Source organism: Pinus tabuliformis, chromosome 2_2 (assembly GCF_031772625.1).
Source record: "Pinus tabuliformis cultivar Carrire ecotype Pingquan chromosome 2_2, CPIR1, whole genome shotgun sequence".
Taxonomy (NCBI): domain Eukaryota; kingdom Viridiplantae; phylum Streptophyta; class Pinopsida; order Pinales; family Pinaceae; genus Pinus; species Pinus tabuliformis.
The window spans coordinates 1,155,414,834-1,155,431,805 of record NC_142300.1 but is presented as its reverse complement, the minus strand read 5'-3'; the positions used below and the strand labels follow the sequence as shown (position 1 = coordinate 1,155,431,805).

The 16,972-nt window shown below is 39.5% G+C and overlaps 1 protein-coding gene across 4 annotated transcripts in view; it reads right to left on the bottom strand.

Moving 5' to 3' along the window:
- The window catches only part of LOC149197491 (uncharacterized), a 400,746-nt gene that overhangs the window by 95,270 nt on the left and 288,504 nt on the right, over window positions 1-16,972 (bottom strand). For all 4 annotated transcript variants that reach the window (XM_089405857.1, XM_089405856.1, XM_089405859.1 and 1 more), the window contains 2 exons: window positions 14,524-14,651; window positions 14,363-14,431 (listed from right to left, as the gene is read on the bottom strand). In XM_089405857.1, coding sequence (XP_089261983.1) covers window positions 14,363-14,431; window positions 14,524-14,651 — 197 coding nt within the window. The remainder of the gene's footprint in view (window positions 1-14,362; window positions 14,432-14,523; window positions 14,652-16,972) is intronic.

Here is a 16,972-nt window from a genome sequence, read left to right as displayed (position 1 = left end):
AGAAGATGGGTATGGTAGCAGAAACAGGTGATTTCTCAGTTACAGTGGCAAAGGGAGTTGCAGTACGGATGCAGTGTTGACAAGTGGCAAGGTTAGCAGCAGTACAGATGCAGTGTTGACAAGTGGCAGGGTTAACAGCATTACAAATGTAGCATTTGCGCAGTAGTTGGTGGGGACGATGTCAGACATCAGCAAGTGCAGAGGGAGATGTTACAGAACAGGGTGATGCTTCAACAAGTTGCATTACTAGAGCACATTCCTCGCTAAGAGGGAGTGTTGATTTTTGGTAGCATCGGATGTGCTCTAAGTCTCAAATTTTGCAGGGAGGCTTAGACACATGCATTCTCCAATACCCAGAAATCATTTTGGGAAATTCCACTCGGAGACAGTTTTATTAAAATAATTAATTATTTTTAATGGGTCCCTAAGTCTAAACTTAGGAAATTAAAATAATTAATGGGTATTAATCTAAATTGTGGGTGAAACTTCTAGAAGAAGACAGAGATCAAGTCAATATGATCCTAGCCATTGATTATAATCTAATTTGGGTTGTTGATTGATCAACGAGAGGATTATAAGAGAAGGCTTGATGGACACTTGGAAAATACACCAGAGGCAGATGCTCAGTTACCTGAGTAAGATCGATTTTCTCACTAGTCGAAGTTCAGCAAAAGAAAATTGAATCAGAGGGAGAGTTGCAAGTGGGAAAGAAAGTGAGGGTAATCAACATCAATCACGAGTGCAGAAGCAGAAAACACATAGCCGAGGGAGGACAACGCAAAAGTTGTGACGCAGAGGCAAGTTGATGTTGGGATTGCACAGTTCTCACACAGGAGCTAACGCAGTGAGAGGCAGAGGGGGCAGCAAGTCCTCTCCTGGATCAGAAATCAGTCGAGAAGTGTCTGTAAATTTTCTCTCAAAGATTCCTCTTCTATTTTGTTGGTTGTAACTTGTACATGAGATTTTTGTTGAAGAATAATAAAGAAACCCTCATCTGCTGCACCAGTTTTCCCACATTGGGTTTTTCCAGGGACAGTTGTCCAAAAATAACTGTCATCGTGGTTATATTTGTGCCATTATTTTTCTTTGCATTTACTTTCCACAGTATTTTAATTGTGAAGACTACAGTAGAATTTAATTCAATATTTGTCGTAAGAACACTGTGAATAACTTATTTCTGAGTTAATAAGTAGAAGAAATAATATTAATCACTGTAATTGGGTTTCTATTTAGAAATTTTCACATATTATGGTAAGGAAAATATTTGTTTTAATTAAAATATTAATTCAACAAATTATACTTTATACTTTATTAAAATATTAATTTAATAAATTTATACTTTATACTTTATTAAGATATTAATCCAAGAAATATGTGCTTCTTCCGAAATATACTTTGTTCATTCAATAAATTGATATTAATTCATACTTCGAATTTATTTGGATTTATTATTAATGGTTTATATTATTTTCCCTTTTATATATATATATATATATATCATAATTCATTGCATATATATTAATTATATATTATGATAGTGGTATAAATATTTCACAACAAATATTCATTAGATTTTGATACGTTACTATTTATGTAATTTCAATTCATTACCTTATGCTTGGACATTCTCCATAATTAGTTAGTATGCCTACTAGTGTCGTGCATGCGATACATGCATATGTAGCTACCATATGCATGTCTTGTATGTATGCTAATATTTCCATGCTCTTGATAACTCAAGTTGGGTCATTACACATAACTTGACAGTTTTATGTTGACTTGGTGTTTCCTTCTAACACTTGGTAGTTCCCACCAAAAATCGACTATTCTTTCTAAAATTCAGCAGGTTTAGGTGGGCTTTGGAAGTTTTCGGTAGGTCAACCCAGCTCTAGTTCTGAACCTCAAATCTGTTGGGTATAGATCAAATTGACTAGTCTAGGGTCATGACTCACATAGACTAAGCAACCCATGAAAGTTGAAACTACCCATAAAGTCCTGTAATTATGAGTTTGAAGTCAAACTCTAGTGTGATACCCAGTTTTTAACTTTTCCTTCAAGGTTTAGATCCCATCACACTATTTTCTTATGCTTCCCAAGTGTGTGTTTGTAACGGCTTTCAATCTTAATAATGTGGGTTATGTTCTGCTCACTGTTCTTCTGAGAAAGAAGAAGGGTATGCACAGGTACACCCCTCTAAAATAAGGTAAAAATCTAAGCAAATATGTAGATTGTGAATAGCGAATAATGTCTAGACTGTAAATCCCCGATAGGTTTGTTCATTAGGCAAAAACTCAAATAGTCAAATCTGAAATAACATGTCTTCACTGTTTAATGTTGACTTAGTAGTTCCTTCTAATACATAGCAGTTCCTTATGGGAAATCAAATCTTTTGATGAAGTTATTTCGTAAAATTCAAATTCTGTTTTGGTTCAGTTCAGTCCAGTCAACAATTTGTTGACTGTACCAAATCTAAATTGAATATGATAGTTTGACCATTCCAAATTTTCAAATATTTAGCTCTGACTTGGCAAAGCTTGGTAACTTTGCTAAATAGGCATCTATTGATTGGAAGAACACTAGGATTTAGATAGAACAGCCGGTACCTTTCCTCGTTTGTGATGTTGAAGTTCTTGTAGAAAATTAGAAACGGAGATCTTCATGGTCCAAGACATGTAATGTTAAATTTAGCCTAAGCTGATTGGATTTCACAAGCTTTAGACATTTTAGATTCTAATGAACACAAGATTTCTATAAGTGATTTGTTTTAACAATCTCCTAACCAATTCCTATCATAAGAGGGAGAGAATCTTGTCAACTTACAAACACATTATTTTAATCAGGATTTTTTACATTAGCTACTTAATTCAGACATCATTCTAGATTGGTCCGAATGTTTTATCACTTCACATTTAATTTAAGGATGGGTCTGACAGCCCATTAAATTTCTAATGAGATGCCCCCCTTTTAGGTTCTTGACAGTTCCCTCTATCTTTGGCATCGTGGACTGTTAACAGGTGTTAGACCTCTTTAGGTTGCCCAAACCTCAGGCCCAAGGATGATTCATGATCCACAAACATAGAAATTTTAGCAAAATTCCAAGACTATATACTGCAACAAGGAGGTCTGTCTAACCAATTTTGGAACTTCTTCCCGAGGCACACTTCACATGGAGATATTTTATAATTTGTTGGGTGGTTGAGGTGGTTACATGTAGTTTTCTTAGGAACATCTCTCCTAGGTGCTCTCTCATCATTATTGCCTGTTGATTTGGGGTAGCATCGGATGTGCTCTAGCCATGAAAATTGGTGGAGAGGCTAAGGCACATGAGATCTCCAATACCCAAAAAGGGCTTGGGCAGATTCTAAACAGTTTGGGAGATATTAAAATAATTAATATTTAGACTCAGGGAAAATAAAATATTAATGTGAATTAATATAAAATTGTGTTAGAATGGTCCAAAAGTCATGGATCAAGCTAGATCTAATCTCGGTCATTGATTAGGGACTTAATCTTATCTGTTGATTTGTCAACGAGAAAAGTATAAGAAGAGGCTTGAGGGTCACTTGGAGAACACACCAAGAGATCAAGATTTCGACTTTCTGGGACTGGGTTTGCTAAGAAAGTTGAGAGAGTGATGAGAGTTGCAGCTGAGGGGCAATGAATACAAAAGCAGAGAGGCAGAGATAGCACCGGGAGGATCAGCGCAATAGCCAAAGAGAGGGACAGAGAAGCAGGCAAGGGTTCACCCAGAGCCAGCCAGGAGTTGCGTAGTGCCTCAGAGGGCCAGCGTGGGTGACGTAGAGGGCCAGAGGACTGACGCAATGCCTCCAGAGGTTGACGCAAGCCAAGACAGAGTGACGTTGGGCTAACGCTGGGCCAGAGAGAGGCTGACGCAATCCATAGAGGCTGACGCTAGGGTTTCGTGGGGCAGATTGGCGCTGTGGAGCTGTCGGAGTGTTTATCCGGGATTTCAGTAGGAATATCTGCTTCTGAGTAGAGAGATACTACTGCCGAGATTTTTCTCTGTTAGGTGAGCCGGATTTGGCACTCAGATTGTATTCTGAAATTGCTTAATAAATCAAACCCTCAGATAGGTGCACCGGTTTTCTAGCATTGGGTTTTTCTGGGGACATTAGTCCAAAAACAACGGTGTCACTTGTGTGTTTGTTTCTGTTTCATTCAATTGATGATCTGTAATGTGTTGAGCATGCACTTCTATTTATTTCCGGTATTTACATGGTAAATAAATTGTTAATTAACAGAACAAGTAGGTAGGAATAAATCAGTAAAGTGCATGAAGGATTTTTACGTGTTAGACTTCGAAATTCCAACATGGTATCAGAGCGTGGTTGCAGATCACAAGAGAACTGAGGACATCAGACGAGCAGAGCAGCAGCAGCAAAAACAGCAATCCCGAGTGACAGAAGTTGTTCCTAGCCGAGTAGCAACAAGGAAGGGGTGACGCAATGCCTACGTCATCAAGATTGAGCCAGGAAGAGGCAGCACAGAGGCTAAGGGAGTCAAAGACAGGCTCACGCAGAGTCACACAGAGACCAGGAGGGCTAACGCAGCTGGCTGAGGAGGTTGATTTGTTGGTGTTGGGATTGCGTAGAGCCTAGGAGCTCTAACCTTCAGTTTGCTAGGGTTTAGGAGGTTGTGGGTAAGTTACAGAGTGGAGCTGGCGGGGTACTGTGGTCAGAACAGTACCTAATAGGGCAAGACCAAGGAGGAGGGAGTTGCTACCAAGGGTTTCTAGCCAAGAAATCCGGATCAGTGATGTAGCGGCACTAAGGATCGAAGTGGGGGCATCTCGACATTCACAGAAGCGTTTCCAGGAGGGAAATCGAGGCTCAGAGGGAATCACACCGAGAACTTCCAGGAGGGAAGTAGAGGAGCAACGAGATGGCAGTGAACGGGGTAAGAGACCAGGATAGACTAGACGGAGCCTCAAACTTCGTAGTCTGAAAGGCCAAAATCTTATCCGTTCTAGACAGATATCGTGTCAAGCACTTCGCCTTGAGGACGATAGCTATCCCAGTTGACCCAGTTGATAACGACAAGTACGAGGAGGCAATGGCGAGGGCCAAGGTCATCATTCTTGACGGGGTCAAGGATCATGTAGTACCACATATTACCGAAAAGGAAACGACAAATGAGATGTGGGAGGCCCTAAAGAAATTGTAGCAGCATACTTCTGTGCACAGAATGATGTTACTAGAAACTCAGTTGCGATCATACCAGATGCAGAAAGGAGAACAAATCGACCCCTTCCTCATTCGATTGAAGGAGATCTGGGATCAACTAACTTCCGTAGGGGCCACGTCGGATGAAGAATTGATGGTGAGAACAGCCCTTAACGCAGTCTCAAAAGACTGGGAGGTGTTTTTCCAGAGCATACTGGGCAGGGCGACCCTTCCAGATTGGGAGGAAATGTGGTCTACTCTTCGCCAAGAAAAGATCAGAAGGCTGAGCAAGGCAGAAATCAACGGAAAGGGGATCAAAATCAAGAAGGAGGAGGTGGTGCATGTTGCCTTAGCATCTGAGGGAAAGCAAGAGAACCGGAAGAAGAAGGACCTCTCTAAGGTCAAATGCTTCCACTGTGGGGAGTTGGGTCATTATGCAACCCAGTGTCCAAGGAAGAAGAGCAAGGGAGAGGCCTCTGAGACCAAGGCTACGCCAGCAAGGGCAAGGAAGTGGAGACAAACAATGATTGTGCCATGAGTGCACACACACCACTTGAGCAGAAGTGGGGAAACACTGAGCTGTAGTCAGACAAACTACAAGTGATGAGGGGCAGGATCCTTGAGGTACCCAGCCTCTTGGATTAGACCTTGCTACGGGAGCCCTGAAGAGGAGTAGCAATGTTGGCGGATGTCAATAGAGACGAATGCGGATGGAGCGACAGAGGGAGCTACAGTGCAGGATTTCCAGGACAGCGTGAAGCAGTAGCGCGAGAAGCACGGGAGTGTTGCATTGGTGCAAGATAGCACAGAGAGGTGTGCAATGGTGGGAGATGCACAAAGTTGTTGCAGCAGCGCAAAGGTCAGAGAGGAAGCACTTGTCAGTGACAGAGGGAGCTTCAGCATCAGGAGTGTTTCTAGCCTGACGGAGATGTCAGAGTTGGGAGATCAGTTACCTACTTCTCAGTAACTAAGTTGTAGTGCAGCAGTGCGCAGTGGTAGTGCTATGAGCAACATGATGAGAGGGGTTGCAGTGCAGATGCAACAATGGCAGTGACAGAGCCATGGGCAGCAGCACAGATGCAGAGGGAGTTGCAGTACGGATGCAGCAGTGGCAGTGGCAGAACCATGGGTACCAGTACAGGATGCAGCAGTGCAGAGGATGTTGGGCAGCAGGCCTAGCATCAACACAGGGACCGATGCCGAATGATCAGGGTGATGCTCAATGAGGAGCATTACTAGAGCACAACCCTCACTAAGAGGGAGTGTTGATTTGGGATAGCATCGGATGTGCTCTAGCCACGAAAATTGGTGGAGAGGCTAAGGCACATGAGATCTCCAATACCCAGAAAGGGCTTGGGCAGATTCTAAACAGTTTGGGAGATATTAAAATAATTAATATTTTTAATAGAGTCTCTAACTCTAAACTTAGGGAAAATAAAATATTAATGTGAATTAATATAAAATTGTATTAGAATGGTCCAAAAGTCATGGATCAAGCTAGATCTAATCTTAGCCGTTGATTAGGGACTTAATCTCGATCGTTGATTTGTCAATGAAAAAAGTATAAGAGAAGGCTTGAGGGTCACTTGGAGAACACACCAAGAGATCAAGATTTCGACTTTCTGGGGTTGGGTTTGCTGAGAAAGTTGAGAGAGTGATCAGAGTTGCAGCTGAGGGGCAATGAATACAGAAGCAAAGAGGCAGAGATAGCACCAGGAGGATTAGCGCAGTAGCTGAAGAGAGGGACGCAGAAGCAGCCAAGGGTTCACACAGAACCAGCCAGGGCTCACGTAGAGGCAGCCAAGAGTTGCGCAATGCCTCAGAGGGCCAGTGTGGGTGACGCTTAGGTCCAGAGCACTAACGCAGTGCCTCCAAAGGCTGATGCAGGCCCAGCGAGAGTGACGTTGGGCTAATGTTGGGCCAAAGAGAGGCTAACGTTGGGGTTTCGTGGGGCAAATTGGAGCTGTGGAGCTGTCGGAGTGTTTATCCGGGGTTTCAGCCAGAATATCTGCTTCCGAGTAGAGAGGTACTACTGCCGAGATTTTTCTCTATTGGGTGAGCCGAATTTGGCACCCAGATTGTATTCTGAAATTGCTTAATAAATAAAACCCTCAGATAGCTGCACCGGTTTTCCCGCATTGGGTTTTTCCGGGGACATTAGTCCAAAAACAACGGTGTCACTTGTGTGTTTGTTTCTGTTTCCTTCAATTGAAAATCCGTAATGTGTTGAGCATGCATTTGTATTTATTTCTGATATTTACATCATAAATAACTTGTTAATTAACAGAACAAGTAGGTAGGAATAAATCAATAAAGTGCATGAAGGGTTTCTAACGTGTTAGACTTAGAAATTCCAACATTGCATGGATATTTCCGCCAAGGCTATTGGGAGTGTTTTTTATATAATACATATTTCAATATATTTGATGCATATATATTCAAAAAAACATGTAGAATGTCAAATCAACTGCAAAAAACATGAAAATATAGATTTAACTACCAGATTAACAATGATCATTAACACGACAACCATTTGGCAAAGTCACCATGCTCATTTTGACCCACCAGACATGGGTGACCCCATAGGAGAGATTTCTCTCCCATCACCTTTTCCAATCGGCAACCAACAGCCCCTGACAGCCACTAGTAGCCAATGTCGATGTGCCATTTGCATCTCCACCACATGCATCATTCATATGTTTCCTCGCCCATTTGGCAAGAGCACATGTTGGAAGGTTGACTTCCGACCAAAAGGTACTTTATTCATTTTGCAAGGGGGTGCTTATGCTTGTTTGTATTTGGGCATTTGACATAGATTAAGGGGTAACTTGGAAGAAGTGTCTTGGCCATGATCTTGTTCCCTCACCTTAAATGGGGGGTTAATTTTCAGTCCCAGTCTAGTGGGACCTCCCCTAAATTAACCCAACTAATTAACTAAAACACAACGGTGTCCCTAACCAAAAACAAATTTTGCACTGGAAAACTTATAAAACCAGCAATTAGATCATGCACAGTAACACAAAAATTTATCCCTAAAAAACAATACTTATTAGTCCTTCAAAAAGAATCTAGGGCTCTTGTACAAGGGAAAATGGCCCTTTTACAATGCTCAATAAAATGCCAAGTACAAGGGAAAACTTACACAGAAAAACCCTTGTCTTTACTGGTGAAACCTTCCTTGCTCTCCATGCCACAATCAACTGATTGTACTTGCCACAATATGCTCACTATTGGATATCTTTCTCTACTGTCAAAAAAGGGGCAAACTCAACGCTTCTTTGTTGTCCAAATAGGGGCAAACTCAATTGTTCTTTTTTGTCCAAAGAGGGGAAAACTCACCCCTTCTCTCTTGTCCAAATAGCGAGAAACTCACCCCTTCTCTGTTGTCACAGCTACATAATAATTAGTAGCATTACTTGGCCTGCCTAAGGTGTTAAAATTGGAAACTAGGGCCAAATTCCACTTTGGACAGCTCCTTTGGGGAAGATAATTATGGCATTAAATTCCTCTTTTCGATAGGACCAAAATCGACCTAAAGATCATCGAATTTGGACAAGGAGAAGTGTGATTTTGAATTTATGTTTCTCTCATGTAAAATTAACAAGGTCAGCCTCACCCATATGTCGGCTCAATAAGCCCAAAAGTCATGTCTCTTCAACCCCATCGACTAGTATATATTGAGGTGCCTACAACCTCATTTCACACATTCATTATCAAGAATATCTCTGCGATTTGGACAGCGAGTTAGAGATATCAAAAGGCTTCTGAGGTAGCCGAGTTCTTGGAGGACATAGTGCTGGTGTTTTTGGGTATCTCTCTTCTCAGGTATGGCCGAGATTTTCCAAAAGGGCAGCCGCAGGCTTTGAGGAAATTTCTGCAATGTTTGTATGGGTAAAATTTGTCCTTGCAAGATCGAACTGTAGAACAGAAAGGCTGGCCGAATTCATTTGCTTCTGGGTTAGTTTGTGGACATTTTAATAAAAAATTTCAAAGTCAGGCCGGACTTCAGATCTACCACTCTAGGACAGCCGCAGGTCTGCACCAACACAGTCAAAGGGGTCGAGAGTCCTATCATGGATCCAGATCAGCCCCAAGGGCCAGCGAAGGACATATTCATGCATGCTAGTGAAAGCCGCAGTTGAAAAGAGGGTCCTTGGATCAATGGAATGAAATCACAATGGAAAGTAAGCAGCCCTAACCAGACCCTAATTACAATTGACTGAATATTGGTATTACAGTTTGAGCCATCCACTTGTTTAAGATATTAGATCTTCAAATTGTTGGAGTCATTTTGACATTGGATTATTGTTCTCCCTCTCTGCTGAACATTCAATATTAATAATAAGAAGAATGGATATAGGGTTTTCCCCATCTTGGGGTTTTTCCCTGGCTTGAGCCATAACCTTGTGTACTCTTGTCTTGGCTTGTCTTCTGCATCTATACTTTATGTTTTTTCTTCTGTTACTGTCAGCTTGATAATGTTTCATGAGATTGCTAATGGAAATAAAATAGACTAACAAATGGGTTTATAAAGAATTTTGAAGTGACTATCCTAAGCAAAGGACATGTTAACTAAAAATTAACATGGTATTAGAGCTCAGGTGAGGACAAGCCCAAGCTGGAGTAAAAGAGAGCAATTTTCAAGGGAAGTTCGTTGAAAAGTTTCCATGATTTGGCATATGGAGAATTCCTGTAGTGTGATCTATGACTTTAACACAAGATCAATCAAGCCTGTTTCATCCCTCGAACAAAAAGAATCTGATAGCATATCTTCTATTACATTGGCCCTGTGGAGATGAGGTTCATCGCATATAGGACTTGGTTTTGAATTCGCTGAAGGCTTCTTACAACCCTAAATCAAAATTCTCGGCCCTCTCTAGGACACCAAATTTCTGTGTCCACTCAGTTAGGGTCTTCTCATCAATCATCTCTTGAAAGGAACCGAATTTACTATTTCCAAAATTCTGAACAGTGAATGTGTTACAGTCTATTCTTGAAATTCCATAACAGGTCTCCTTCTCTGCAACTCTTGTTCTTGCAAGGAATAATCTCATTACATTTTTGTGCTCAGATAGCATTAAAGATGTACAGCTCATGTGGTGTAAGCATATCACTAAGGACTACTGATCTGAAGCAAGTAGCTCAAAGTTTCTCTGCAGCTAAGGTTCTTTTCTTGATTGTTTTGGGTCTAAGGTTCTTTCATTGGAGGACTTGGTAGCCCTATTAGGGCCTAATCTGATCTCTGCAATATTCTCTGTATCTGAGGAACATTCTCTTCTCAATAACATTATTCAGAAGGAGACAATCGTGTGCTAATTTTTCTAAAAGCATTTTCTAGAACATTATCATCACTTTGGATCCATGGAATCAAGCATGATCAGAAGACCGAAAATTGTTGAAGGAAGTCAACACCAAATGTTGCTCAAGGATCTATTAAGGGTATTGATTAATGGTCATATTTTGGTAAGGGTTTTCATGTTTCTTACTTTGCAGGTGGATAGAATTGTCAAGCTTCCAATTTTTGTGGCACTAAAGGTTTTTTTACTTCACCACATATTCGAGCTCTAGATCTGGTTTTGTTAAAGAACTATTGTATGTCTGATGGAGGGTTTCATATCCAAAGAGATCTTTGTAGTAAGGATAAATCAGAAGCTGATTCGTATTCTTATCCAAAGTTAACAATCTTGAAGATCGAGGCTCAGCTTGCAAGGTTTTGAAGCTTTCTGAAATCTAAAGTTAGAAAACATTAGTGTTGTAAGATCTGTGGATTGACCTAGGGCTTGCGTACTCCAAATTGAAGAAGTAATTCTGACACTATGTAGTAACTTGATGAAAAAAAGGCTTTCTTCATCCTGCATATGTCTCATAATCTTTCGGCCTCAATTTACAACAGTTTGGGTATGTTTTTGAAGTCATCCCTGGAGTTCGTGTTACTTATAGCAGTAAGGATTTATCTGGAGATTATATATTCCTACTACTCTAAAGTAGTTTTGTTTATATATGATCATTGGAAGCTTGTTGTAGTCTAAGCAAAATAAGCTAGCAACACTTTCAATAAATTCAGAAGATTACATAACTCTTTTAGCACACTAGGTGACTCGAATGTGAAATCTGGAATCAAAAATATGTCTTTGAAGGAAAGTACGCTATGAACAATAAAGAACTAAAACCTATGTGCATATACCTGAGATACACTATGCATTGCAGTGCGTAGGAGGAATGGTAGTAGCTTATGAGGTTCCTTCAGACACTCATATAGAAGTTCGTCCAAGCTTCTTTGTTGACTAACCAAGATTAAATCACTGTGAAAGACTTGTACAAGGATGGTATACAAGAGAAACAATGATTTCTAGAGATTGATCTCTCCTTGAAAGGAGCATTGAGCCCTTGGCTGCTGACAAAATTGTCTAATCATTATTATATCCGAATTGTGGTACTACACGCTTAGTGCATTTAGTAAGTGACAAAGTGGTTGGTCGATGTATGACTGATTGAAGATCTTTGTGCCTGGGCATTAATGACCACTGATTGGGTTTGTTGCATAAGGCTTGAATTTACAGTTGCTATTGAGCTGTCATTATTATGTCTGATAGAGCTTATATATATTGTCTTCTAGCTATCCTGGGATTGTATCATTGATGTGCTACCATCTAGATGCAGAGAAGTTTATGGTGACAGAATTACAACAGTGAATTTGAATGCAATAAATGACCCAAGCATTATGATAACAGGTTCTAGATTGTGGTCCATCTAGAGTACAGCAAAATATATTCATAACAGTGACTATAAGGGCTATGAATCAGAATTTCTTAAAACATCTTGGCTCATTCAGATTTGTAGCAGTCAGTTCAAAAGCATCAAGGCAAGATTCAGAGAAAATCTCTTGGTGTCTTCACATAATTGGAAGTACATGTATGCTTCTGCTAAATCCATTGATTGTTCTGAATTACTGTTGAATGGTTAGAGCATGTGAGAAAGTCTGATAGGGCAAGTTTGCTGATATAGTTGCAGCAAGATGAGGAGCAGACTGATGAAGGACCAACTGAAGTAAGACTTCAGAGGGAGCTATAGAATCTCTGACAGAATAACTTGACTCTTCTTGCCTAATAGAGGCAAGTCATGTTCACTGATTATGATGACTCTGATGATGCCTTGATGACCGTGGCTCATGAACCAAAGGGTCCAGATCAGCCCTAAGGGCCAGCGAAGGACATATTCATGCATGGCAGTGAATGCCGCAGTTGAAAAGAGGGTCCTTGGATCAACTGAATGAAATCACAGTGGAAAGTAAGAAGCCCTAATCAGAGCTTAATTACAGTTGACTGAATATTGGTATTACAGTTTGAGCCATCCACTTGTTTATTGGATCTTCCAATTGTCAAAGTCATTTTGACTTTGGATTATTGTACTATCTCTCTGTTGAACATTTGATATTAATAATAAGAAGAATTGATATAGGGTTTTCCCCATCTTGGGGTTTTTCCCTAGCTTGAGCCATATCCTTGTGTACTCTTGTCTTGGCTTGTCTTCTACATCTATCCTTTATGTCCTTTCTTTAGTCACTGTCAGTTTGATAATGTTTCATGAGATTGCTAATGGAAATACAATAGACTAACAAATGGGCTTATATGGAATTTTGAAGTCACTGTCTAAGCAAAGAACATGTTAACTAAAAATTAACATAAGGCCTACTCAAGCCCTCTCCACCCTCCACAGGCCCTCTCAGCGATCCACGGGTTTGACGCCTACTCAACCTTTTCCTCCACAAGATGCTCTCTTGCCAACCACCTCCCACAGAACCTCTCGACCATCAAGGGGTCTGAGGCATAATTGGCCTTCCCCTCCATACGTTTCTCTCCTGCCAACCACCTTCCACAGACCCTCCTGACCTTCAAAGTGAGGCCCACTCAACCTTCTCCTCCACAAGATGCTCTCTTTCCAACCACAAGAATGAATCACTCCCCTTGTACTTTTACTTTCCCAAAGGGTGCAATACCATCTGTCTATATCATGGGTCATCAACATATCATGGGTCTATGGGTGCCAAGCACCATGGATCTAAGGCTGGTATCCTGGCAGGCAATTTCCATATACTCATAGCTGCTCCAGGAATCGTTCCAATAGTAGTTTCTTCCCTAGTTTATATAATAGGGTCTAGATCTTGGATTGGATCTGTTTTTGACATTTATACATGCAGCCCATGCACTGCCATAATGTACTTTCGTATTTAGCAGTCCCAATCCCATTAACCTATTTGTGGTCATTTGTGTTGGACATTGGATAAACCAACACTCCCCATGTGTTTCGCGACATGGACTAACACCCTCTCGTGGATCCTTATCTCTGGTGATGCAATCGTTGACTAACACCTACGGGTTTTGGTCTAATGGCAATCGTGATTCCCAACAAGTGGTATCAGAGCGTAGGTCATGAGTTCGATACACACCTAGCTCGCGTTGGGGGGGATATTGTTGGACATTGGATAAATCAATGCTCCCCATGTGTTTCGCGACATGGACTAACCCCCTCTCGTGGATCCTTATCTCTGGCAATGCGGTCGTTGACTAACACCTGTGGGTTTTGGTCTAACGACAATCGTGATCCCCAACAATTTGAACACGTGAAAATTATCTATTATTATTATTATTATCCATTGTGAATAGATTGTGACAGCCAAGGCTAACTGTATAATTTGTTTGAGGACTCGAGGACATCACTCTCCACCCCTTTTTTATCTCCAGATTAAAGGCATGCAACATTCTTCCTCAAAGAGTTATTTGTCAGAGAATCCTTGGGAGGGTGTATCTCAAAGAACTCAATCATTCTCATATATTTTATGCATATGCATGATAACATATCTCAGTACTTTTAGATCTTGATGGATAAATTAAGCACAAAAGTATCAAACATACGAGCAATTTAAACATCAGAATGAAACCTTAGATACATTGTCTTGTTATAGGCATAACTGTGTCCTATTTCCCAGTAACTAACAGGAAGTATCTTAGGTGCCTGAATTTCTATCTTCACTTTGAAATTCATAATCATAATACTGTGGCTTTTAGTACTGCTCACTTGACTAGTTTTTTCATGTCCAATAATGTTCCTTGATTTCAAGATCATTCCCTTCAGTTCATTTGAAAATATGTCCAACCTGAACCATAGAAATTTGAATCTACCTTCAAACCAGCACCTACTCCTTTTACTGCCAATGTCCCAATCACATCATCAGCTTCTACTCCTGGAACCTGTTTTTAAATAAATATATTATAAACATATAAAAGACAACAAGGGAATCCTGAATTAGTTATAACTTATACCCATATTTCCAAAACCACACCTCGACAACCTTCACCGACATGGCCTGTAAAGCTGCCTTCAAATATTGGAGTGACTGAACTATCGTATCAGGAGTAGGCATGCGATTGCTTTTGTAAGCAGGATATAAAGTATGCCTGAATGTTCGACCTGAATAACATGAAGACATGTACTAAATTAATAGTTTTTGGCATCCAGAAACATTAAAAGAACAAAACTATATATATAAGCAATCAATTTCTAAACTCAAACTAACTGCAAAAGATCTGTTTATGAAAAATATCCATTTCACCACAAACAAATTAAGTTCTCTAAGCAAGCATAAACGAAAGGATAAGAAGGTTAAACAGAGTTACTTTAATGTGAGTAAATTATAAGGTGACATTAACTTGAGTGACTGATAGAATGAAAGTGACTTACAATATATGTAAAGTGACTTTTAAGTTAAGTTACCAGGATTTGGATCCGTATTCGGATATGGATCCACTAGTTTTTTGAAAAGCCAGGATCTGGATACAGCAAGTACAAACAATATAAAATATTTTATAATTTTTAAAAATAAAAATTATATAAAAATGAAATAAAAACATATATTAATTTTTAAATATATAGTTTTTATATATAGTACTTATAAAAATATTTATTAGATGAATAATATCAAAATGTATATATTATTTACAAACATTAATTAAATTTATATAAATAAAAAATTTACAACTTCTATTTAAAATTTTAAATATAACACTTTAAAGTAATTAATAGTTTAATAATATTAAAATTAATGTATCATAATATTCAAACATTAATTACTATTTATTATATTTAAATTAAATGACCATTAAACTTACTTTATAGAACTTTTTATGAAATTCACTTTTTTACACTTGGAATAAACATAAAAATTAATTAGTATATCCAAAGTTTGTAGGTGATAATCTTGCATTAAAGTTTATAATCTTGCACCTCCGTGCACCATGACTTCAAAAATGGGGTCCCTGTTCCCACACCCAACAAACATGAACCCTAGTTATCTTAGTAGTAAAGTTGTCTTTTCATGGGCAATTACAAGTACCAATAAGTGAGTATAATTTGTTGATTCTCTCATATTCAAATTATTATGCAAAGCCATTACATGAATCTCTTCAACATCTGAACTGTTAATGCTAAAACAAAGGGGACAAAACCTGTTTATTTTGAAATACTGAGAATCGGCATAGTTTCTCATTTTTACAAAAAACCTTTCATCTGTGTTACCACATCCAGCAGGCCCTTCAAGCCATCTAGATCCATCTCAAATAATGATATGGCTCAAATAAAACCCAATTCCCTCTAGAATCTGTAACCATTTTGGAAACGGTATGAAACTGTAAAGTATTCATACCAGAGACATTATGAAATGAACCCCAACCATAACCACCAAAGGAATTATATATATATATATATAGATATAGATATATATATATATATATAGATATAGATATATATATATATATATATAGATATAGATATATATATATGTGTGTGTGTGAAAATTCTATCACTGCAACATCTGATTTACTTTGCCTACTTATTTTCAATAAGTTATTTATGAAATTCCTTCAATAAACATTGAAATAAATTCTGCTGCAGATATCACACCATAATTCAGAAACAAACACATGCACAAGAATCAATACATCGACCCAGTTATTTTGGACAAAAGTCCCCGAAAAAACCCAAAGTGGGAAAACCAGTGTAGCAAGGGAGGATTTTATTATTCAACAATTCTTTCGTACAACAGGGTGCCAAACTGGCTTACCTAACAGAGAGAATAATTCTCCAGCACTTCTCCCAGTCCTAGCGTTAGCCTGGCTGGCCTCTGCATAGCTCCCCAACACTCTGCGTCAGCCCCTGCTTGTCTGCGTCAGCCCTGGGCCTCTCTGCGTCACCCATGCAAGCCCTCTAGTGACTACACAATCTGCTACTGCCTCTACGTCTGCCTCTTCTGCTTCTGCGCTGGTCTTTTGGTGTTGATCCTGACTCTCTGTTCCGTACTTGCTGCCTCTTGCTACTCTCCAGACCACTAGTTCGAATTTCTCAACTAACCCCACTCCAGAAATCGAACTGACTTGTCTCCCTCAGCGTATGCTCCAACTGACCCTCAAGCCTCTTCTTATACTAATCATGTTGGTCCTTCAACGGCCGAGATTAAATCTCTAATCAACGACTAAGATTAGATTTGGCTTGATCCATGACTTTTGAAACCTTCTAACCCAAGTTTATATTAATACTCATTAATATTTTATTTTTCCTAAGTTTAGACTTAGGAACTCCATTAAAAAGATTAATTATTTTAATATCTCCCAAACAGGTTAGAATCTACCCAAACCATTTCTAGGTCTTGGAGATCTCATGCGCTTTAACCACTCCACCAATTTTCATGGCTAGAGCACATCGGATGCTACCCCAAATCAACACTCCCTCTTAGCGAG